The 26,538-nt window shown below is 38.5% G+C and overlaps 1 protein-coding gene across 2 annotated transcripts in view; it reads left to right on the top strand.

Annotated features, from left to right (window-relative positions):
• The window catches only part of GCP1 (glycoprotease 1), an 81,265-nt gene extending 64,738 nt beyond the window's left edge, over positions 1 to 16,527 (top strand). The window contains exons 8-13 of one of the 2 annotated variants that reach the window (XM_087691624.1): positions 13,090 to 13,190; positions 13,268 to 13,346; positions 13,686 to 13,769; positions 13,851 to 13,965; positions 15,682 to 15,770; positions 15,850 to 16,527. In XM_087691624.1, coding sequence (XP_087547750.1) covers positions 13,090 to 13,190; positions 13,268 to 13,346; positions 13,686 to 13,769; positions 13,851 to 13,965; positions 15,682 to 15,770; positions 15,850 to 16,008 — 627 coding nt within the window. In that variant the 3' untranslated portion in view covers positions 16,009 to 16,527. The remainder of the gene's footprint in view (positions 1 to 13,089; positions 13,191 to 13,267; positions 13,347 to 13,685; positions 13,770 to 13,850; positions 13,966 to 15,681; positions 15,771 to 15,849) is intronic. The other variant, XM_087691625.1, reaches the window with a different exon arrangement.
• Positions 16,528 to 26,538: the final 10,011 nt, after the last annotated feature.

Here is a 26,538-nt window from a genome sequence, read left to right as displayed (position 1 = left end):
GACAAAATATTTGTTTCCCCCTAAAGATAACCATGGCATTTGACATATATCTGAATGTACTAACTCTAGAGGAGAAGATTTCAAAGAAAGAGACTTTTTGTGAGAAGTTTGTGCATGTTTGCCATAAATACAATGATCACAGTGGTCAAAATCAGCATAATGAAGACAAGGCAAGTAACTCAAACGAGAAAGCACTTTCATGCACACTAGATACGTGGAGTGGATACAACGTATCACTCTTGCAACCTCTGGCAATAACCCTGGATCCCTTATAGATCTTCCATTTTCCATCACCAAAGGTATAAAACCATCATCGTCTAGTTGCCTTGTGCTGATCAAGCTCTTCTTGAGCTGAGGTATATGCTGTACATGCTGAAGTGTAAAGATAGAGCCATGCTGAAACTGTAACACTGCACACTGCCAATAACTGCAATCTCACATGCATAGTTGTCCCCAAGATGGACAACACCATGTCGACCCCCTGTATATGCGGAAAACCACTCACGATGAGGGGTGACATGAAAAGAAACACCTGAATCAAGAATCCAGGTATGCATGTCATTGTTTGTATCTGCAAGTAGAGCATGTGCACCAAAATGTGAAGAGACAAAGAGTACATCTCCCACTGTCACTGTCATGAGTGACTACATTCACCTCTTCAATTTTTACACTGCTTTTCTTAGGCTAACTGTCCTTCTTCTCTTCCTTGCAATCATCTGTCTTCTTGCCTTTTCCTATCTCTTTCTTCCATTTGTAGCAGTCACGTTTAAAGTGACCCTTCTTGCCACAATGATGCCATTCAACATCTTTGCCACAGGATTTACTTTGTCCCTTGCCATAGTATTTTCCCTTTTGCTGTGATCTGCCCCTAGTATGCAAAGCACTGGAAGACTTGCTGGATGCATTGTTCTGCCGATTCATCTCTTCCAAAAGTAGAGCACTCTCTATATCAGCATACAAAAGGATCACATTAGAATTGGTCATAGCAGTCCTGAATGTATCCCAACTCTCTGGTAGAGTGCAAAGCAAGAAAGTAGCCTTAATTTTTTCATTAATCATAAATTTCAAGGCAACCAAGTGGCTGAAAATGGAGTTAAACTCCCTCAAGTGAGTAGACATTGCTGTACTTTCTTTCATACACAAATCCATAAGCTTTTTCAGCTAATACACTTTACTTGCAGCGCTCTTTTGTGCATAGAGTTCTTCTAGTATAGTCCATATCGCATATGCAAAATCCAAACCTTCAATGTTGAAGAGCAAGGCATCAGAAATCGATAGCTCTATGTTTGAGCGTGCAAGCTCATTCAACTCATCCCAATCATCTTGATCCATGTCCATAGGCTTTGCTCCTTTAGTTTTGATCGGCTTTGCCTGCTTCTTTTGTAACAGGATATTGTAGCACTGTTTTTGCCACATTGCAAAATTATGTGCGCCTTCAAGCTTCTTTATATGCATCAAATTACTGCTGTCATTGCTGCCAGCCATGGTTTTCAGCTCAAAAGTGACCAAAAAACCGGTAAATGCAGGCCCAAATTGTCACCCAAGTGACCAAGGTACAAACAAGTACCAATCAGCAATAAATGACCACATAGAAGTACAGATTTCAGATCTGTAATTTAGTTTTCAGAAGCACCAAACCAAGTGTTACAGCTGTTCCAAAAGGCATGTACATCACTTTACATGAGAAATCCCAAAATTTGAGCTGCAATTTCTGTTGTACATGTACCCACGGGCATGAAATTTGACACGATCGGTCAAAAGCCCCAAATTTTTGTGCTTGAAATCGTCAAACACACATCTGCATTTTCTCTGTCATGTATAGGGCTGTCCAATTTTGCCAAAATAAAGTAATTTCAGCAAAACCCCCAAAATTTACCAAGTGTTGATGTCCAAATTGCGCGAAATTCAGCTTGCATGTACATAAAATGATCAAATGCTGCACAAATTTTGCCCAAATCACAAAAGCCCCAAATTGCACGGGGTCCAATGTGCCTCAATGTCGAGAAATTGGGTCAATTTTGGCTCAATTTGTGCATGTACATGGAAAGTCCCAAATGTCGGGGACAAAATGTCACAAATTGCTGGCATTTTTGAGACAAATATCACTGTTGCATCTTGCGCGCATGAAATGTGGATAGATCTCCAAATTTTGCAGTCCTGCGTGCGCGTGCACTAATTTTAGTGAAATTGAAAGAATTTCACTAAAAATGTGAAAAGCCCCAAAATTTCCGGGCAGATGTGCACCGACTTTGCAATTTGTGAGTTAGATTGTTCACTTCTATGTTGAGATCCCCAGATTTGAGAAAAGCCCCAAATTTCTGAGCCAATTTTGCACAGATGTGAAGTCTTGTGCTTTGCAAGCAAAGCCCTGTCAGTGGGTGAAGCAAATTTCAAAGAAAAAAAAGTTGAATTTTGGGAAAGAAAAAAAAATCTAACGGGTCAACCGACCCGTCAGTGGTGCGATGTGATGCCCGCTAGACACGGCACCTTTTCGCCGTCCCGTGACCTCGTCGTTGGCGTGGCCTCTCGCCCGCGTGTCCTCCATTCCATGACGCCTCGTCCCTGGCGTGGCCTCTTGCCCGCGTGCCCTCCGTCTGGTCGCTCTTCCTTGTCGCCTGTTGCCTGTGGCGCAGCTTTACTAGTCACGCAAGAACAGCCTCCTCGTTCATCAGCTCTATAGTTGCGCACGCTTGGTCCACGCCTGTCGTAGAGTCACTGCCTGCAGCTTACACTTGTGACTCTCCTGCTCGCCTTTGAGCTCTCGCTTAGCCTGACGACTGTCTGCAGCACCTTACGCTCTGATATCAGTTTGAAGGAATCGATTAGGCATGGAGATCGAGGCAAATAGTCATTACGTGCAGTGAGAGAGACAGGGAGAGGGCGAGAGAGCAGAGTATAGAGTGAACACGTTTTTCGGTACAATGACGAGTGTACCACTTTAGGTTTTAGATAGATATATATATGAAAGTACAATGTGCTAAGGGTGTGTTCACACCCGTGCACATATAAAAGGCACGATGGCTCTTTATTCCCAACAGCGTGGTGCAATAGAGCTCATTTTACATAAGAATGCCTCTATAGCTACTGTATGTAAAACCTTCCCCAGATATTTAGTGACATTCTCTAGTGGTTCAGGTTGGTCTAGTTGGCTTAAGCCATCTCGTATTGCATCACTATAGATATGTGAAGTTTGCTCTAGAAGCTTATAGTGTGGAAATGTGTGTACACGTATGCATATTTCTTGTATTTGACCACATGTTAGGGTGAATTTTAGGATTGCATGGTCGATTGTTGTACCGATCGGCTTGTTAGATATCTCAAAATGCTTAATTTGTGGACTTAATGCTGACGACCCCATTACATAGTCCACAATGTTGGCTTCCTTCTTGCTGTTCCAATAAGTTAAAGCATGTGCTCGTGGCCATCTTGATAAGCCATTGAATATAGCTAATCCACGAGCACTTTCTAATGCAGCAAATGGGATCCATATGATGTCATCTCCTTATCTTGAGATATCCTATCAAGCCTTAGTTCGTCCATGCCAATTCCTTAAACATCTCATGTTCAATATCATAAAAGGGCGATTGCTCACTTCTTATTCGAGCATTAAAGTCTCCCATTAGTAGTATGTCCCCAATGCTTGCATACCTCATAATGTCCTCATGTAGTACTTTAAATGGTGATCCCTCCCCAAGGGCAAATGTTGAATTGGTAGCTGGGAAGTAACATACTACAACATATAGATCCCTTGGGTGCCCTATCCTCAATCTTATCCACATATGTCTAGCTTGCACATCTCATGACACCACACGAATCATGTCTTGGAGGCTCTGACAAAAAAGAATAGCTACCCCACCTGACCCTCTAGTTCCTCCTGGCCTACAAGATTGAGGCTTGTAAACACTCCCCCATTTGTATTCCACAACATTTGTAATCTAGAACTTATACATTGATGTGTTCTTGTATACATAGCTATATCAATCCCACGGAAAGTATCCTCAAAATAACATGCATCAAGTCTCATTGAACCATTACAATTCCAAAGGGGCATCCTTAACGTGTCATAGGTCGCGTATCGTCATTGTGACCTTCGTTCTGCTATGATTACTATGCCATCTCTATAAATAGCATACTTGCCTTCTTTACGTGCCTCCAATACCATTGACATGCTAGCCCTTCTATGCTCTAACTGTGCGGCAGTGTACCTCGAAATGGCGTTTCGGCAGGTCTGAAACGGACCGGCCGTTTCGGACCGGGACGGAAACAAGAGGCCGCCGTTTCGACGGTCCTGCGGCCTGTTGCGGATGGTTATCCAACGCCAACGAAACCCGTTCTCCTTCCCGACTTCGGACTTGCGCGCGTGGCACACTAGCAGCTCTCGTCTTCTTTTTCTTGGAATTTCAACTCCCACCTCCGCCTCCTCTTTCTCTTCCTCTTGCTCTTTCCTTTCTTATTCCTCTTGCTCTTTCTTTAAGCTCTTCTTCTTCTCCTTCTTCTCCTTCTGCTTCTACTTTTTTTTTTTTTCTTCTTCTTCTTCTTCTTCTTCTCCTTCTTCTTCTTCTTCTTTTTCTTTTTCTTCTTTTTCTTCTTTCTTGCTCCTCCTCCTCCTTTTTTTTCTTTTTTTATTTTTTATTTTCTTTCTTTTTTATTTTCATTCTTCTTTTTCTTCTCGAATCTCCTCCTCCTTTAATCCATTATCTAGGTCCTAACCCCTAAAGGCTAATCATATCATGGCGTCGGACCCATATTGCAGGCACGTCACTCCAATCAAGGGATACGAGGGCTTCGGTAGATCAAAGAAGTGGTGATGTAACTGTTGTGGATTGGAGAAATTTGAGAGTGTAATGCGCGTGAAAGACCACTTGGCTTGCGTTTCCAACAAAGATATCAGGCCTTGCGCAAATGTGCCGACAGAAGTAAGAGTATGTCTCTATCTTTGGCGTTGAAAGCGTATGGGTATTGAGCTAGAAGAGAATGAATCGATACCACATTGGGCTAATAAAGCACAAGTGGGACAAAGAGAGGCTAGTGGGCCTAGTGGCACTAGCCAAATTGGAGGTGCAAGTGGCCCGTAAAAAAGAAGTGCATCCATATCCGTATTGGGAGCAAGTGTAAAAAGGAACCCGTTGCCATCTTCTAGTCGTGGTGGGCAAAAGAGCTTCTTGCATGGTGCAAGTGTCCATGCAGGACTTCAGAGGTAGGCAATTGTGGAGGTAACTAGGAAATTCACACGCTTATTTATTCGGTGTGCTATTTCTTTCAATGTAGCCACCACACATCAATGGAATAAGACAATCAGGGCAATAAGCCGTATAGGGTGTGAGTGGGAAGGTCCATCTGCAGATGCATTACACACACGGGAGATTTGAAAGGAGAAAGCATCGATAGAGGCTCAATTGGAGCCCTTGAAGGAGAGATGGGTGAAATATGGATGCACAATACTATGCGATGGATGGTCAGATATGCACCGAAGGAATGCTTATAATGTTTTAGTGTCTTCATGTAAAGGTCCCATGTTCATTAAGGCCATCGATGCCTCTGTCTCAAGTCTTATCTTCATAGGAGCTTTCATTTGGGAGCACATGCGACAGCTCATCATGGACATAGGAGTCCAAAATGTGGTGTAGGTACTGATAGATAATGGAAGCAATTATGTGTCTATGGAGCGTATACTTGAGGAGGAGTTTTCTAATATAGTATGGACTCCATGTGCATCCCATTGTCTTAACTTGCTTATTGAAGATGTTGGGTAAATATCTTGGGTGGATGACATTTTCAAGATGGCAACAATTACGGTAAGATTTGTAAAGAAAAGATTATCCATCACAAGTATGTTTCGAGCCAATAGCACACTTGAGCTATTGAAGCCCACCACCACTAGATTTTCTTATATGTTTATTGTATTGGAGAGGCTTATACGGGTCCGTTTAAATTTGATACGGACCATTGCATGCCAAGAATGGCTCATATGAAGTGAGAGAGAGTCTCCAAAGGCTCTTTCTTTTAGACGCAATATTTTAAATGAGAGTTGGTGGGTTGAGACAGAGGCATTGGTGAAAAGTCTCACCCCTATTTATACTGTATTGCACATCATTGATATGGAGGGGAGTACTTTGGGGCTTCTATATGAGTATATGGATAAAATTAGCGTGGCCTTGCTTTGCAATAGTTTTTTGCTCCAAGACAAGTAAGTTTTTATTTAACTTTTACACATGTTATTATTTAGTATTAACAACTCGATGATTGATCATTATTCTAACTTCTAAGTTTTTAACTTATTTTATCTACAGGGTTGATAAGATTTGTGCAGTGTGGAATTACGATGGGATTGGTTCCATAAACCAATTCATGCTATCGCACACATCTTGCATCCCCTTTGGCGTAGCAAGGAGCAGTACACTAGTAAGGAGTTGGAGGAGGGCATAGAAACAGGGAACGGCCGTTTCTGCCTAATGCGTTCCATACCCTCCAAGGAGTTGAAACGGCCAGGGAACGTCCCCTGCCGTTCCTAAGGCCCTTCCCTACCGTTTCTTGCTATTCCCCCTATCGTTCTTTATTTGGAATGGCCGTTCCAGGCTTGTTGACCGAAAATTGAGTTTTTTTAATTTTTTCTTTTTGCTTGGGTCACACTCCTTCCACCACATGTTCACCCATCTCCATTGTTTAATGTGCATACACTAATCTCTCTCTCTCTCTCTCTCTCTCTCTCTCTCTCTTTCTCTCTCTCTCTCTTGGATTTAAGATTCAAAGTGTCAAGACAACCCACAAGCTAATTAGGAGTCCATGCAAAGTTCAAATTTGATGCATTATCAACTCTTTCAAATCACAATCAAATTTTAGGCTATCCTAAATTCTAATGTATTCATCCATTTATATTGTCTCATTTCAAGGAAAATTAGGATAATTGAGGCAATTCAAGTCAATTTGGAGTTGTGGGGATAATTGAGTCAATTTTGGGACATTTGTGTCAATTTCAAGCATTGAGGGGTATTGGGGCAATTAGAGGGACATTCTTTGGGGCAATTTGGGTCATGTAGGGCATATTTGGGATACTTAAGACATGTGTCGTTCCCCTCGTTCCCGTTCCCCGACCTTGGACATTCCCTCCGTTCTCCTTCTCGTTCCTCATTCTAGGTAACTATGGAGGAGGACTTCATGGAGTATATGAGACGTCTCGCATGGGATGATATAGATATGATGAGAAGATTAGAGGATGATTTGCTAGCATTCCGTAATCATTCTCTTCATTTTGGCCAACTCACAGCTAGGCTTCGAGACACACAACTTCAGCTTGTCTCTTAGTGGGAGAAATACGACAATTGTGCTCCTACTTTGGTAGGTGATTGGTGACTTTTATATTTTAAATCTTGATTATCTAATGCATTATGCAATCTAGGTTAGAAGTTCTGTAATCTATTGTCCACTCAAATGTTGATTTTGCGGTATGCATATTAGCAATCACCAATTACTTAACTTCAATCTCTTAAATTTGAATCGAAACATATTGCTATTCGGGTTCTCTCGCAAGATTGTAGTTTAAGGCCTGTTGAGAGGAACTGGAGCACATGTGCCCTCTTTCACACAAAAAAGAGAGACAAGCTCGCAGCTGCCCAGCTGGAGCGTTTAGTGTTTTGCCATTGCAATCTCCAGCTTCTTGAGAGGACCGCTTTTTCCCTTGAGCCTTCACAAGTAAACTGGTAATGACTAGTATTATGTATAATTAACTTTTTAACCCTAAGCCCTTGATACTTGACATTGCTAATTTACTTGGAAGTTGGATTGCAAATTGTGATATGTATGAATATTGAACATATTGAATCTCCTCTCATATGATATATCTTTGTTTCGTTCACTTGTATAAGTGAATGTTGACAAGATTGATATAGAGAAGGTGCATGACATTCCGCAGATACCATAGAAGGAGCAGGATATCTACTCCATGCTTTATGAGGAGCTATCGACACCGGTGCATGAGACTCGTGCATAGAGGAGGGTTAGAGTGAGGGCTACACGTGGTCGTGCGTCACAGGCAGAGGTAGAGCCAGAGTTTATAAAGAAGAATTTATTATCTATTTCTTCTTTGGCATGGTGTGGCTTGCAGGTCACCTTTGATGATGACATATGCATGGTGCGAGATAACGAACATGTCACTTTGGTCTTGATTGGCACTCTTATGTCATGAGTTATATGAGTTGGATGCTCTTTCAGTTGATCAGTCGGCCTATTTAGCGTCCGCTCTTACTCCTGCTATGTTACAGGCGGAGTTATGGCATGCTCGCATGGGGCATGTAAAATATGGTAGCTTGATGCTTTTACAGCGTATCCAGATGCTTGATGGATTACCTCTCTTGAAGAGACCTCGTAAGCACTAATGCAAGGGATGTATTTTGGGGAAAATGCATCGGTTTTTGTTTCCCCATGATGTTGCTTTTAGAGCCATAGCTAGGTTACACTTAGTGCACTTAGATGTATGTGGCCCTATGGAGACAAAGTCATTGGGTGGTGTTACTATTTTGTGACTTTTATTGATGACTTGCTTTTGCCAGGTCTATTCTTTAGTAAAAAAGTCAGAAGCGTATGATGCATTTTTGGCTTTTGTAGCACTTGTTGAGAACCAATTTGACTGTAGAGTGAAGACTCTTCATTCGGACCGAGGGGGGGAATTTATGTCCTCTATGCTGAATTCTTTTTTGAAGCAAAATCGGTCACTATGGAGATGGCCAGATGTATGCTAAAAGCAAAGAGCTTGCCGCACAGTTTTTGGATGGAAGCCATTATGTCTGCTTGCCATGTTTTGAAAAGATGCCCCACCAAAGCATTAAAGAATATTATGCCTTTTGAGGCTTGGAACAGTCGGAAACCTTTTGTTGGGCACTTTCGTACTTTTGGGTGTCTTGCATATGTACACATTCCCAAGGTACTTAGAAAAAAGTTGGATAACAAGGTTGTCAAATGTATTTTTGTGGGATACAGCGGTTAGAGCAAAGGATATAGATTATATGATCTTGTCTCTAGAAAGGTATTTGTCTGTAGGGATGTACTTTTCGATGAAAAATCAGAATTATCTCTTGCTAGTTTTGACACATATCAGGCTGCCAATGATGTATTTGAAGGGTTGCTGCCTATTTCATTTGGTCATTTAGCTGGATTTTCAGCAAGTGAACTTAATGTTCAGCCAACTGCTTCATTGGATAATGCAGTAAATCAGCCAATGGCCGATCTGAATATTCGGCAAAGTGCTGAATCTAAAATTCAGCAAGAGCTTATGCACAGTCAAGAGGCAAGACAAATGCCTAGATGGTATTAATAGAGTATGAAAGATAGTTATTTGGATGCTTCCATGGCTGGTGTACTAGAAGGCAAGCTCGTATGCATGATGATGCACATACCATGGAGTTTGTTATGGCAGCAAATACAGTTGATCATGAGGAGCTTGAATGTTTTGAGGATGCACAACATAGTACATATTGGATGGCAGCAATGCGAGCTGAGTTTGATTCTATCATTAAGAATCAAACATGGGATTTAGTGTCTTCGCGTATTGGGAAGAAAGCCATTGGAACAAAATGGGTCTACAAGCTGAAAAGAAATGCAGATGGATCCATTGACAAATAGAAAGCTAGGCTTGTAGCCAAGGGCTATGCACAGAAGAATGGCACTGACTATGAGGAGACATTTGCTCCTACCTCCAGCATGACTACCATCAGGTCTATGGTTGCTTTGGTTGCCCCAAAACGCAGCAAAGTAGCCTCTAGATGTCGGACATCATCAAACATAGCGCTATGTGGTGTTGGATTAGTGTCGAGGATCAGTGTTGAATAGATAGAGGAGAGGAGAAACAACATAGATTTTGATGATGACGTGGGCTGTTGGACGGGAAGACCAAATACAACCTTTTGATGATGTTTGAGTATAGTGTGGCAGCTAGAAGGGCCAAACAAAGCAGTGTGAACAATTGCTAGGCTGAAATCAGCAGTAAATGCAAGGCAAGTGTTTTGCTAGGCTTATGTGCAGCCACATGAAGGGTATAGGACAGCAAGTGGTATCTCCAGGGGGTGTAGATTGCGAAGGGGAGGCTGGAAATGGACACCAGAATGATGTGACAACAAAGATTAGCTTTGGCTAAGATATCCTCCACGAATGGGGTATGGGCAACAAAGCTAGAGGGCTTAAAACCCCACAAAAAGGAGATTGGGATGAATGGAGGGCAACAATGCTTATTTATAGAAAGTTTTAGGATCTCATACCACACACTATTTTTAAAACTTTCTCGAACTGCACACCATTTTAGGGTTTTCATTAATAAAGCTATTGGGGCTGTTTGAGTGGCTAATTCAGCATGTAATGCTTATGTTATCTCAACAAACCGATGAGGATTTGCCCAGGCATTTGATGCATATGGGCAAGACCTATGTAGTAGTCATGTGGTGAGAAGCACCGTTGTCCACAATGCAGTTACGAGGTTATGGGGCCATCATCATTGCATTAGAAGAAGATGGAGTCGAATCCTCAATCAGTTCCAAATGTAGGAAGGTTGCTAATGAAGGAGTAGCCATTGCTCTTGAGTCCCTCGTAGATTTCTTTTTCTTCGTATCTGTTTTGTTCTTCTCGGGGCAATGCTTCTTCCAATGACTTGTCTTGCAAGAAATGTGACAAGTAGACCCTTTTGCTTTGACTTGATTGGTCTTTTCTCCCATCTTTTTCTTGTTCTTTTTCCCTTCCTTTGGGAAGATTGACCTATTAATACCTTTATCTTTGGAGTGTTGATTTCTTTGAGTTGTTCCTTTTGATCTAAGACCATCAGAACGAACTCCTTCCACTTAGTAGTGTCTATTTGCCTTGAAGCAATCAAGGTAGAATAGAATGCACTAAATCGGGGCAGTAATTGCGAAAGAAGAGTTATAACCATGTTCTTCTGAGGTAATTATCTTCTTTGCATTCCGGACTTGCATCTGCAATTACTGAAGCTTATTCACATTTTCTTGCATGGAAGCGGACTTGGTCGGGTTCAAGGTCCGTATCTATACCTCCAAAGACACCCTTTTCACTACGGTCGTATAGTTGTACAATTGATCCAATTCTAGATATATATGCCAAGTAATAGTCAAATGTTGTATGTGGGCTATCACGGCTAGTGTGTATGAGATGAATAGGGATGATTGGATACGAGCATTTAGCTTGTCCCAATGTGCCCCAAGTCGGCTTTGTCATTTGACGAAAGCTTGGATAGGTCATGGGTGATACAACAATCTATGGCCTTGGTCATGAGCTTCCCTAAATCATAGGACTCCAAGATGGCAAGCATCATCACCCGCCATATGCAGCAATTCTTCCCAATTAATTTCTTATCTTGAGGAAGAGCTAGTAATATAGGGACCTTATGGTCTATAATAGCTTGAAACTTTAGGTTGAGCTATGAAGACATGGCACTTGAATGACCTGCACAAAAACAAGGGCAGCCCTCTCCAACTCCAAGATGGCAAGCATCATTACCCGCCATATGGGGTAATTCTCCCCAGTGAGTTTCTTATCTTGAGGAAGAGTTAGTAATATGGGGATCTTATGGTCCAAAATAGCTTGGAACCCTAGGTTGAGCTCTGAAGACATTGTCACTTGAATGACCTGCACAAAAACAAGGGCAGCTCCCTCTTGACTCCAAAAACTTAGCTTGCTAGGGCATCCTTTGCTGGTCCCGAACCTGCTTTAACCACGAAAGGTGATGAAAATGAAAAATCTGTAGAAGGCGGCTGATAATGCAGCCTTTTCTCCTTCATCAACAGTAAAACCTACAAAAATTCAGCAACTTTGCTCCTTTCCCATGCTTCTCTGTTCATTTTAGTCTCATGTTGATGCACAACCCTCCTATTCTCCCCTGGACGCTAAAAATGTAGCCTCTTGTTGTGCTGAAATCTCTTCTTCAGGTCTCAATCAGCCCTTCAATGCTGGTTTGATATCATGTGAGAGTGCATTGAATGTGGAAACCGGTGACCGGACTGAAAGAAAGGAAGGAACACAAACACACACACACACTTACACACAGATTAACATCTCTAGAAGGCCAGAATGGCCTATGAGACCGTAACTAATAGAATTGGTATCATCATCTCTCATTAGAGAAGAAAACAGAATTATGTCTAGGTCTACATGGTAAATTGAAATGGAAAATGAAAAATATGGAAAATCGAAAAACTGAAAAGAGTTTAGAGTATCTCCCTCTTAGTGTATGGAATCCACCAAGACATTGCATGCTGTCTCTGACGGAGTTGATTGAGTTGTCGTGGTAATCTTCATCTGTAATGAGCAATCGTGACACGAATGTGTCACATATGAGCATGCCTATGTTGCTGAGCAAGTACCCTAGGGCATCGTGCTCTACATAATGCTGTAGCTCTGCACGCCTATGTTGCTGAGCAAGTACCCTAGGGCATCGTGCTCTGCATAATGCTGTAGCTGTGTCTACCTTAGGTCTGAGAGAGAGAGAGAGAGAAGACAAAAATCTGCAGTGAATGAATGCTGAATGAAGGAAGCAGATACGCGCAACAGGCTATTGAATGTATCCCTACTGGAGATCTCTCTCAACAGTAAATTGCAAGTGAGAATGACTGGGGGTAGGCCAGCCACAAACAAGCAGAAATAAATAATAAAAAATGGCCAGGTTGGCCAGTAAAAACTGGCTGACTGATAATCACCAGCAATATAAACAATTAAATAATGCTGAGAAAAAATGTTGCATGCAACATGGCCTCCAGCCCGCCGGCTTGCACAGCCTGTCCAACCTGATCTGCCTGCCCCGAAACCTGCCCAAATGCTGCTGACTGCCTAAACTGCTACAAAACTGTTTGACCTGATCAGGATATGCATACATCTGCCCTAAATACCTGTATCCTGCCTTTGCCTGTATGACCAAATCTCGAACAGAAACAAACCTATTCGATAAAGTTACTATGATTTGCCCTAATATACCTGTATCCTGCCTGTGCCTGTATGACCAAATCTCTAACAGAAACAAACCTATTCAATAAATTTACTATAATTTGCATCGCCATATTAATAACCATGGTTGAAATATGATATTTGTTGAATTTTCAGGTCCCCATGCGCAATCATCGGGATTGCAATTTTTCTTATGCAGGCTTGAAGACTCAAGTAAAGTTGGCAATTGAATCCAGAAACATGTATTTCTTCTTTGGGTCATCACCTCAAGACTTTTGTATCTTTGTATAGTGATTATTATTAGAATGAACATAACAGCTTTTGTGAATTACAGCCAATCAGCTTCTGTACCCTTATCAGCTGCAAGCACTGAAGATCGTCAAGTTCGAGCCAATATTGCTGCTTCATTTCAGGTGTAGACTCTATACCTTCTAGTGTTGTGACATGTTTTAGATTTTGATCTGTGGATGCACATATAATGATTGTACCCAAACAAAAAGTCTGCTGTTCAAAGCTTCATGATTAAATTCCTGTACTATAGATAAGTATTCTATGAAACAACAATTTTTTGAAGGAAGCTGGTGCTGTCTCGGAGGAGGGGCATGCTAGATAGTGGATATGTGGTTGGAAATAGGCCTTGCTATCTGCATGACCCCTCCTGTGTTTTAAACAGCTTGGGGGTTTTAGGAAAGTTACATTCTTTATATGATGTGTGCTGATTGCTATTTTCTTTGGAGTATTTAAATGATCAGAGAGTTGCTGTTCGTCATCTGGTGGAGAAGTGTGACAGAGCAATTGACTGGGCGAAGACAATAAGCCCTACAATAAAATCCCTGGTGATTAATAAAAGATTTGATATTTGGAGTTTCAGAAATTTTCCAAGTAAGCAAGTTATGATGGCTGGATTACTTTACCAGGTTGTTTCAGGCGGTGTAGCATGCAACAAGGTGGTACGGAAAAGGCTTGGAGAGCTAGCTGAAAAACATGGACTTTGTCTCGAGTGCCCTCCTCCAAGACTCTGCACTGACAATGGTGTCTCAATCTCACTTTTGGCTTTTACTATGTTCTTTCCTTCCTTCTGTTGAATTTTGCATCCTTTAAGTGATAGTGTTGCACGTTTCATATGTTGCTCCGTCAAACTTGCTTTGTTTTTGAATGAAAACATAGTGCATCAACAAAAAGGCAAGAAGCTAAGATTTCTGAAGGTGTCAAACTCAGAAGATCAATATGTGGACTTGAGGTCTACAAAAATGTTTGATCACCTTTTGCAGAAGGTTTAAATGCTTTTTTTACAATAAGAAAGTAAGCCAAATTGGACCGAGAATACTAAAAAGACAGTTTGTAAAACAAAGACACATTTCCTCTCTTCAGCAGGTGATTCTTTTGAGTTTTGGCTCTTGATTCAGAACCCATCCCTGAGATTAGAATCGACATTCTGGAGTCAACATGTATTGGTGTCATGACTCATGAATGTAAGGATTTCTTCGTGAAGCAGAGAAGGGGCAGCAAGAAATGTTGAGAGTTCAATGTAGGCATAGAGTAGATATAAGCCTCCTGAATCTAGATAGAGCAGGAGAGTGGACTTATTTACAAAAGAGAGGCATGTTGAGTCTCAGTAATTGCAGAAAAACACTACTCTCTATCAAATATAGAGTACAAGAAATCTTCACTGTGGGCCCCAGAACTCTGTGAATCTGCCCGAATAAGCCACTATGCTTGATACAGTGATGCTAAGGACAATGGTAGGGGTGGTCCTTTGGAAAGAACCCAACCTGCTTATGCTGACATTAATTGGAGTTTGAAGTTCAAGCACACCTTGCATTTTATGGGAGTCATCTTTTTCTCTCTGAATGCTTGCATGCAAAAGCTCTTGTTCTACATATACTAACGTTCCGTTCACTTGATGTGAATATTGTGCCTATTCAATGAGCTTATGGAGTTGGGAGTTTTCTTTGAATGACTCTAACATGGCATAAGTAGTCTACTACTGTGTAGCTGGTTATCAAGAGTTTTGACACAAACCCCGGACAACATGGTTCAAGTTCTCTGAAGCTTAATCTATGCAAGGTCCCTCTTACTAAGAGTCATCACTGGTATATCTGTTAAGCTCTGTTGTTTTGACTCTCCCTGAAAATTTAAAGAGAGAAGATAGAATGAAATTTGGTATCTTCAACTGCTGGATGAATGCAAAAGAACCTACTGAGTTGCTTAGATATTGAGATTCTTAAACGTATAGTACCAATCAGCATATTGCTTTGGGAATCAGTTAAGGTAGGTGGCAATATGGTTAAAACGAGATTGATGTCCATTTCTTTAAAAATAGTTGCTTAAATTAACTTAAGTGATTTGGTTTGACAATGGGAAAATATATTTTTCTTGTTGATTATGTAGCCTTGATTTAAACATTATTTAATCATGCTGAAGATTATAGCTCTGTTAGAGTGTAAGAAGGTAGCCTATCAATTGTCTGTATTTCTGACATGTTAAAATGAGTTGACATTCCATCACACTTGTGCATCCATCTCTTATGTAGAGGATAACATGAAGTTGAAGATCCTAAATGCTTTATTGTGTATGTCAGCAGTGCTTCATTTGACTAATAAGGTGTTCTGGTTTCTCATTAAACATTATCGGCTGCAATAAGTAGTCCACATTAACTTGTCTTTCTGCTTTAGTTTAGGGAAATGTCACCACTTTTTACAATTCGTTGAGTTACACTGGCTTACAAAAACTTGGGCTATCATCCAGGTGTAATGGTGGCTTGGGCTGGGATTGAACATTTCCAATTTGGGAGATTTGAACCTCCACCACCTATTGATGAGTGTGATGATGCCCGTGTAAGATAAGTACAGCTTGACAGTAGCTTAATCTCTTGCAATGTATGTTGCTAATACTCATGTGTCTGTCTATCTACAGTTGGACTTGAGGCCTCGTTGGCAGCTGGGTGAGATATATGCAGTTGGGAAGAGCAATGCTCGCTCTTTAAAATCAGCTCACGTCTGTTCCTCGCTAACAGCAGAAATTCGTAGAATCCAGCAGTCCCCTACAGTTGACGTGGCTGCAGAATCCTCCTAGATGCATGAAGTTTCCAAGCCTGTTACAGAAGATGTTTTTCATATTTCTTGAGAAAATGACTATAAGTTATGAATGGTAGGAGCACAAGTCATAGAAAAACCATGCTTTGTTTAGTGTTCAGGGCATCTGTTGTATTAATCAAAAGCTAGAACTTGTAGATCAACCACCTCAGAATTGTGCGAGCATTGCTCAAAGGTCAGGACACGTGTCAGGGGTCTGAGCACAATTCTATGCAAGACAATCCGGCTAGAGATCTGCACATTTCACCACTGTGACAGCGGCATTGGGTCCCTTGGGTTGTCAAAACTAACATTATGTCCCATGCACCTGAATCAAGCGGCAAACTCACAAAAAGGGTGAGCTTGCTGAAGTGTTAGATTAGACAAAGTCTTTCTACGTAGTATAACTCTTTATCTTGATTCCAAATACTTGGAAGAGATTTGCAAGTGTGGTTACACACAGGGCAGGGGCTGCTTGCCAGTATGATTAATGACCAATGATAACATTGCTTATATGTCGCACTTTTGGGTAGGGCCCTACATGAATTCCACCAATGAATGTACAAGGGCTAGATTATGCTTTGGTGCCAGTGTGTGAAGACCAGTGCACACAAGCCCACCGATTATTTTGATGTTAACAAGTTATCCACTGCCCTGCATACGAAGGGTAGTGGGCAAGATGACTGCTCGCCATTGGAACACATTCCCACATAAGCGACACCCATGGTGGTGTATAACCAGCCTGAAGGATGAAGAATAATATATGCATTATAGTTGGTTGCCTGTTCATTTAATATGCAGAATTAATCGACGTGAGGTAAATCTCTCTTTATCCACATAATACAATCTCACTTAAAAGCTCTCTTTAAAAAAGAGCTTGGCTGCTACCTGTTTTTACCAGCCATGTCTGATATACCTTATGAAGGGCCAGGGTAACCCTAGTGAAAGACACTTGTATTAATCCATGTAGTTAAGGGTCGTCAGCAGGTGGACCAGGTCCATCAACTTGACCTCGGCTGGTGTGTGTGCACACACACATGCATAGACGAGTTGATAGATAGATGAAGAAACAGACTGTGTTTGGCTAAGTTTGTGTTTTGGGGTGACTGATGGAGTTCAGAGAGTACCATAGTGAAAAAAGTGATAAATTTAGAAATATTGCAGTGTCAAGGTATCTGCTTTTGATATGAGAAGGTGGTAGATACTTATGTGATAGGAAAAGGCTAAAGTCCTAGCTTTCTTGACATGTAAAAGCAATGGAAAAGGAAGACAACATTCGAGCATCACTCGAGCATCGATTCTTGAGTGTAGGATGCTTGAAGGTGGAATGTTTGGGGAGTGCGAATTATCATATGGCCTATGCTGCCATACGTTCCAAGTCATTTCTAGTTCAAACCATTAGCATATATCACAATAAATATTATAATATATCCATCTATTCAATGCATCCAGGTTATATGCAACAATATGTAACTTTGTAAATAACACAATATCACATAAGTCTAGTTGAGGAAGTTTTCTAGCTGAGTGGGTTTGAGAACGGAAATGTGGGGGAGGATCTCTAGAAGCGAATGTGGAGATTAGCTCCCTTGTCGGACTATCGTGGCTTGACGTAGTGTTGCAAAACTCAAGAGACTTGATTGCGCCATGCGAAGTCAAACATGCATGTATACCATGGCTAGGAAACGGCAACAAACTGAGACAATGAATGTGAGATCCTTACTAAAGATGGAAGGAATGGAAGCACAAGAATTGAGAGTATTGTAGCTAAGCCTTATTCTTTGAGCATGTGTTTCTTAAAGAGAGTGAATGAATGCTAATGATGGTCATCATCCTTCAATACTGGATCTCTGCAAACTAGGATCAAAGGTGCCTTGTGGAGCAATGTGTTGTGGTAGTACTTGATTATAAGTTCTCGTTTGAAAATTAGGATTCTCCAATCTAATGTTGCCCAAGCACTTGCATATAGCTCGCAAAGGATTATTACCAATGTAGACGAAAAGTCCAAAAATTTGATGCAAGGTAGCTCAGCTCTCATTAGGAATATAATATATGGTTTTTCTTGTTTGTTTATGATCCCTCCTAGGTTTTAATTCATAGAGATGCTAATATGGCTAGGAGATTGCATGAGAGGGATCATAGTTTGGAACAATATTTCGGATGATCTTGAATTCCATGGAGCAAATTGCTAATCATTTTCAGCCAACTAGATCATCAAATGGAGAAGCATATGTTTTGGGAATGTTTTCATGTCTCCCCAGTTTGGAGAATCGTTATTAAGAGGTTGAAAACCATGCCAATTTGATTGATAACTTCAACATGGTGGTAAGATTTTTCACTAATTATGTTGGTTTGGATTACACTAGTTGGAAGCTTGTTAGTTGGTGTCCATAGTTTTAACAGATGCTCAAGCAAGGATAGCCCTTGGTTCATATGTTAGTTGGTACATTCCTTGTTCCCATGAAATTTTTAGAAGATTCGAGAAGATTTAAGAAAGTACTAGGCGATTCTAAGAAGATCTAGATAAGTCTTTGAATAGTTCTAAAAGAGGCTTACATCAATGCTCACATCAACATTGTTTATGTCATCACTATGTCAATGTTTGTTATGTAATCAATGCTTTCATCATCTAGAAGCTTTCGCTCGATCTCAATTCTAGTATAAATAGGGGTCTTGGGCTACAAGCCCTTTAGTCTTGCCAACTCTAGTTATGAGGCTCTTGCACAGAAAATGCTCTTCCAATTCTTGTCTTGTTCTAGTCTTGTCTTGTAATCAAGCCATGCTCTTGTGAGCATTCTCTTGTAATGGAGTTATCTTGCAATCAAGTTCTAGTTCAATTTCTCTTTCAAGTTTTTCTCTTGTAAGTTGAGAGAGCAATCACCTTACTCTTGAAGAGCACATGTTGTGCTCATTACAATAGTGAGACCACTAAGTTTTTATATGGAATAAGAGAAATAGTCTCATATTTGGTACTAATGCTAATGCCAAACCAAATGTCTTGATTGGATAGTTTAGGTTAGAATGGTTAGTCATGTTTAGGGCATTAAAAACCAAGTACTAGATATTTGAGTTGTTTTACAAGAAAGCAAGCAATATGGTCTAGATACCTTGCTATATCAATTGGATATTGCATATAATTACATTAATTGTTAATATAATGTGCATTACAAAAAAAAGTCATGGTTGTATATTAACCTTGCATTAGCAATCATATGCATATAAATCACCTTTGACCAAATAATTCATATCAATCACATAAAAATGGTAGTTTGGTTTGTCATAAAAAATGTCAAAGAAATTTGAAAACAAAAAATAATTTGTTGGATATACACACGTTTGAGTTTTAAAGAGTGCTTTGAAAATTTTAGTATTGAAACTTTAGTGTAATTGAGGATAATGAATTTAGATGAAATTAGCAAGTATTGTTAAGGATGAATAATTTAAGTTTCCTTTTTGAGCAACTCATAGGATTGGAGAAAGAAAAAGTAACTCTATAACATTATCAATTCAATTTTCCTTTCTAAGCTTTGAAATGAGCCATTCAAAGTCAATCACATTCAATTCCTTGATTTGTGAATTTGAGAGAAATATTGAGTCAACCTTGTGGATATATACTTCAATATTAGTTGATAGGATGGATTCACGCATTTTTTAAAACATGTTGTGTGCTTGATACAAGAGAGTTGAATGATGGAAGCATGTGCATGCATTTCCAAGCTATCCTTTTAAAAGTTGCATTAATTTTTTTAAAATGAGTATTTTAATGGTTGTGCCTTCTTAATATTCCTTAAAATTATAATTTGCAAAATCATTTTGCTATAGCTTAGCAATTCTATATATAAAATTGAGTACTCACAACAAAGCATGAAAAAATAAATTAGTAAAAAAGTGTGCAACATAAGATTGGATGCAACCTCTCCCCATGCATTGAGTGAGATTTTAGTGTGTGCATGTATTTGAGTGGACTTGTATTTTAATGGTTGTGCCTTCTTAATATTCCTTAAAATTATAATTTGCAAAATCATTTTGCCATAGCTTAGCAATTCTATATATAAAATTGAGAACTCACAACAAAGCATGAAAGAATAAATTAGTAAAAAAGTGTGCAACATAAGATTGGATGCAACCTCTCCCCATGCATTGAGTGAGATTTTAGTGTGTGCATGTATTTGAGTGGACTTGCTTTTGTTAAAAAATAGTCCTTTATTAAAAATAGAGCAAGCTTTTTGTTGATTGAGGTAAATATCAAGTTAAATAATAGTTTGATGTAAATATCAATGTCTTGTAAGGTTATCAATTCTTTGAGAATATGCAAGGACATATAGACAAGAAGCATTCAAGGCCATAATATCTCTAGTTATACATAGAGTAACAATTTCAGATCATGATATCTTTAGCTAATGGTCCATGGCAACATATTCATAGAAGTCAATGTCACATCTCATCTATTTTTCATTTGCCTTATTATCTATGATAAACTCATCTATTATGCAAATTGTTTTCTTAGTTAGATGAATGCATATCTATTTACTTTTGATTGCATATTGGTCCTTTGGGCACCTAGAAAGCATAATGAAAGTTTGAGGTCTCAAAATCACCTTTTAAGAGAGAGAGAGAGAGAGAGAGTATTAGAAGAAGGCTAAGCAATGTCAATTTATTTATACCTATTGATGTGCTTGCGGAATTCTTTTCTAATGTTGAGATTAAAAAATCAAAGGTTAAGCTCTTAGTGAAAAGATCACCATATAATCATGTCTTGTAATTTTTTGATAAAAGGATGGGAGACAAGAATAGATAGCAAGATAACTTGTAAGACAAATCATAACTCTATTACTTGCAAATATATGGTGGTTCCTCAAATTATCCCTAGATTTTATTATAAATGGCACTATGTTGGTGGCAATTTGGTTGCTTTAGATAAAGATCTTGATAACTTTAGCCAAAAGGCATCTTTGAAGATATGTTGGTATTAACATCTTTGGATCATAACTTTCAAACCAAGTTTGAGGTCAAATGGAAAGGCCCCTTCGTAGTGAATTAGAGCTTTACCAATTCCAACTATTAGCCAAAAATTGTAGATGAAACTCTACATAAAAACAAAGTCAATGGTGAATGGCTTAACCTATATTACATTCAAATTGCTTAAGAATGGTTTTAGAGAAATAAGCACTTGACAAGCTAGGCTTTGAATTAAGGGGCTACAAGTAGTTGTCGATTACTTACATGCATAGCATATGACATGATTTCAACATGGTTTGGAACTTGATATGTAGTGTTTTACATACTTGTCTCTTTACAGATGTTCTATACAAGAGAGAGGGGATAAATGTGTGGCAGAATTTTGAAATTTCACTCTCTTATGTTTTATGCAAAAATAAAAATATAAAACTTGTTGCTTTAGGTGTCAAAATGTCAAAGTGATGCTTAGCACACATTAAATGCTAGGCAATTTTTTGAAAATAGGGATTTTGAAACTTAGTTTGTATAAAGACAAAAAAAACACCTTACAAAATTGGAGGATTAGAATAATCCCACAAATGCAATGATTGTCTGCATGTGTTAGAGATACACCCAAAGAAGTGCTCATCATTGAGAAGAGGAGCAATGATACATGAGTGGACAACAAACAAGTTATAGCAATTATAAGAAGAGGATGAAACAAAGGGGATGATAACAAAAAAGGAGGAAGAGAATGCTAGTTTGAGCTTTTGGACTAAGGAGAATACTTTTTTAGACCAAGTTGGAATTTGCAAGTGATGGTTGAGTTGGTCTCCCTCTTTTGCATAGCTCATGTGTTGTTATATGTGATTAAATCAATTGTGAAGCTTCCATTTTTATCTTTCACTTTATTAGATTACAAGTTGTATTTCTTAACAATGCTTTGTAGAAAGTGTGATATATTATGACAACTAGTCTATTACTGCTCTTTCTTAGGCTATCCATCTTGTACTTTTTGAGCAGATGTCTATATTTCAAGTTTATAATGATGAGTTCCTTTATATAAATTAGAGAAGATTTGTCCTTGTCATTTTGTTTCTACAATAATAAATAGTTATATGCAACCTACATAATCTCTTTGATACATTCATCTTATTCTTTATCCTATAGGCCTATGTGCCCATCTTCTCCATAAATGGGATGAATGATCTATATTAGTATTTTCATATTTCTAGCAATAAAAATCATATTTTATTTTTTCTCAATTAGCAACTCATAAGACAATAATGAAGGTAAACTTGTAGAAATTGATATGCAACATTATGGATAGTCCTAAAATTCTTATAGCAACAATAGACAACTTTCCTATATAATTTATTCACTTAGAGTACACCTATTTGTTGAATTGTAAAAAAAAAAATTGACCACTCAAAAAGTTCAAGTACATGAAGTAGCTAGTCTACTTTTTATCAGAGTATGTTCACTGAGTATTTTGGCATAGATTTATTATACATCTCATCTACATTATGTCTTAGTTAAGAGTCAATGCCTATCATCTTTGTAGTGATTCACTTATATGCTTATAGCTTGAGTTCTATTTCTAAGTGGCTTTTCTATCTACTAGTAAGGATTAGCATTGCATGCTCTTCATAAATTGGTAAATGAACATTAGATTGTATTAAGGGTTTCTTATACTAATATATATGCAATGCAATAAATCCAAGGACATGAAAGATGTCTCGTTTTTTCAAAATCCATTTTTGTTAGGCTTGCTTTTTCTCTTTTTGAAATAATTCATCTTGTTCTTGATAATTTATCTAGTGTACTTCAACATGATCATAAGGTGTCTTATCTGTACAATGGGGTAAAGGCTAATGTGGCTGATCATTCATCTTACTTACTAACCCTAGCTGTCTATGTATACACTTATTCTTTATTCTTTGAGTGATAAGACAAATAAGGTGATGCTCACAAGAGAGCTATTGGATGCACCACCAACATAATATCTTCTCTGTGTGTGCGTGTCTGCACGCACACACACACACACACATGCATGTATGTATGTAATTTCCATTCTCCTTGTAGCTCCAACAATTGGTATTAGGAAATCTCCAACCATCAATGGCTTTCACATAAATCTTTACATTCTCTATTTTGGACAAGATTTGACGTATGCAAAGAGATTCATAAATCTAAGGCTATTTTAGGCTGCTTCATTTTTTACCTATAACTATAGCAAAAGCTATTTCAAGCTTTACTTTTGACCAATAAGTGCAACATATGTTGTTCTTTAGAAACTACAAAATCACTCAAGGTTTACAATGTCCACTTAGAGATATTGTATACAAGTTCTTATGCATTGCTAGCAACAAGCAATTTTAGGTTGCAGGTAATTTGATACAGGCCCCAATTATATATTTCACTATTTTGGAGGTTGTTGTTGGCTACTACTATATACAACAAGTATTACAAGAGTGGAGACTATGATGTATATGTTATAGCAATCCTTAAGCATGTAGATTGTCATATTGTCCACCATGCATATTTGCTCGTAAATGAGTAACAACACTGTTCTTTGATGTATTGCAATAGTTTCTGGAAGATCCATCTTTTGATGTGCTTCTCAATAGTTGGATGTCGTTATGTTACTACATCTATGAGAAAATGTTGATATTGTAATACCATGTTTTAGCTAAATGCAATGATTTTCATAGCATTTGGATATTGATATATGCATGATTACTAAGTAATGGTTCATTTTCTACCTTTGCTCAATTCTAGTTATACTAGGTGTTGCAAAAATTCTACCAGTTTCATGGTGCAATTTGTTGATTTTTTTGGTTACTTTCACTTGATAATTGATTGCAATTTTGTGCAATGGCTTCATCATTTGTAATGCATAGGAAATTGTATAACATTAAAAAGTTTGATGGTACAAGCTTGAGTTGTAGAAGAAGCATATTCAAGATGTACTTATTCAAAAGAAGCAATTAAGGTTGATTAGAGGCATAGATGAAAAACCAGCATGCATATATGGAGATGATCAATCAAAGCTTGATGCATTGGCTAAATCCATTATTAGCTTGTAGTTGATAGAATCTGTGTATTTTGGAGTTGTGAATGAGATCACTATATTTGAGTTATGGAAGAAACTATATCTAACAAGATGTGTCTTATGAAAAGGTTGTTTGAGTTGCAAACGAAGGAGGGCTCTAGTTTCGACTCCCACCTTAATGAATTCAATACCACATTTAGTCAAATGTAATCTCAAATTTTAAGTTTGAAGATAAGGTTAAAGTAATCTTTGTACTATGATCTTTACTTACATCATGGGATACCTTTAAAACAACCATTAGTAATTTAGTTTGAGATCGTGTGTTGAGGTTTAATGATGTTGTGGGTAGTTTATTGGCTGAAGAGATATGCAAGAAATGCATGGATCAAGGTAGCATTGGTCAAGCATTGGCAACTCACAAAGAAAGAGGCAAAATATAGTATAAAGGGAATAATTAGGACCGTAAACACTCACTCAACAAATCCACGTCCAAGAAAGATATTGAATGCTTCCATTGTGGTAAAATATGCCATATTAAGAAGGACTATTGCAAATGGAAGCGAGAGAAAAAAGATGAGGACTATTAACAAAATCAATGCAGTGATTGTGCGTAATGATGATGGTGAGTTTCTATTAACTTTTACTCTTCCTACACATACGCTAGATTGGACTCTTGATTTTGGCTCATCTTTTTATGTGACTTCTCATAAGAAATGGTTCTAATGACAATAGTAGCACGTATGGATTAGTCCATCTTAGTAATGATTGTATGTGTGCTATAGTTTGTGTAGGTGATGTGTAGTTTGCTTTTCACAATCGGTCTACCTTTATTCTTGGAAATCCACGTCATATACTAGTTAATTGGATGACTTGGAATACTCTACTACTTTTTGTAGTCAATCATGAAGAGTACGTAAGGAATCATTTGTTGTTGCTAAAGGAACCAAATGTAGCACTTTGTATCCCCCTTCACGTATCTCCATAAAAAATCATATAATTGCAGTAACCAAGCAGCCAAATATATCTTTGTGGCATCACCTATTGGGATATATGTCTAGAAAAGGAATGGAAATGCTATCTCATTAAGGTTACTTACATTCTCTTGATTTTTCTAATCTTTTTGTTTGTGAACATTATATATGTGAAAATCATGCATATTTACCCCATAAGAAAAACTTAAACAAAAAAAGGATTGAACCACTAGTGTATAGTGATATATGAAGAGCTATGCCTACAAAGTCTATAGAGAGGAGCATCATATTTCGTCACATTCATTGATTGTGCAACTAGAAAAGTGTGGGATTTCACTATGGGTAGAAAATATGAGGATTTATCTTGTTTTCAAAAATGTTTAGCACTTGCACAAAATTAGTTTGGCAAGAGACTTTAGTGTCTCAAAATTGATAATGGTGGAGAAATCTCTCTCATAAGTTCAAAAAGTTTTGTAAAGCACATGGGATTTCAAAAAAAACTTACAGCACTTGGTAATTCTACCCAAAATGATATTGTGGAACATATGAATAGGATGATAAAGAAAAGGATATTGAGGATGCTATCTAATGTTGGTCTTACTCAAGGATTTTGGGTTGAGGCTATGGTAACTACTATACATTTGATAAATAGGTCACCTAATACTACTTAAAGTGCTACTCACAAGAGAGCTATTGAAGGTACCACAAACATAGTGTCCTCTGTGTGTGTGTGTGTGTTTGTGTGTGTGTGTGTGTGTGTGTGATCTCCATTCTCCTTACAGCTCCAACATATATCAAAGCTTGAGATCTCTTCTTTATCACTTTATAGCAATAGTGAAAAGTTACAATACAATGCATATAAGCATATATAAGCATTTATAGGGGCTTAGTCTCAAGATTGTAGATATTGTTTGCCTAGACTGTCTACTCACATTATTTATATGCACTCATAGTCTTTTCCTTGTGCATCAAAGTCTCCTAAGTAAGTGATGGATTCTTTGTATTGGAGAGTATTCCCATCATAGTAATGAGCTTGCTCAAGTGCAAGGCTCTCCATTAGTGTGAATACTAATACAATTAGCAATGGTATCTTCCTTCTTGAAGTGCTTTCTTCACCTTACTTTGTATAATGTGATTTGTTGACATTGGAGTAAACGCGATAGAGGGAAAAAGTGCAAGTGGCTCAAGGAGATGTGTTTAAGTCAAGTGAGGGCTCCTAGGTGTATCTTGCCCTTGATGTGTCTTGAGCATATGTGGGGAAAGGTGGAAAGAATGGCTAGAGGATTAGAGATGGAGTTGGTCGTTTCAACAAGGGCCATCGAACATTTCTAACTTGAGAATCCCTAAGGTACAATGTGATGCCTAGGGTGCAGATCTCTTTTTGTTTTTTTAATTAATAAATAAATAAGTAGAGTATTGTTGTATAATTAATCCTTGCAACCTTACATAGATTCAAATAGAAGTGGAAGTGAATATAAGGTTGATCAAAGATAGTGAAATTGCATGTTAGAATTGGTTCATCAATGAATATTAAGGTTAGACTATTGAAGCACACATCTTGATGTTG

Source organism: Lygodium microphyllum, chromosome 13, assembly GCF_053477565.2.
Source record: "Lygodium microphyllum isolate KBCC chromosome 13, Lygodium_microphyllum_v1.1.10, whole genome shotgun sequence".
NCBI lineage: Eukaryota > Viridiplantae > Streptophyta > Polypodiopsida > Schizaeales > Lygodiaceae > Lygodium > Lygodium microphyllum.
Note: the sequence above shows the minus strand (reverse complement) of the source record. Positions and strands in the feature narration are given on the sequence as shown.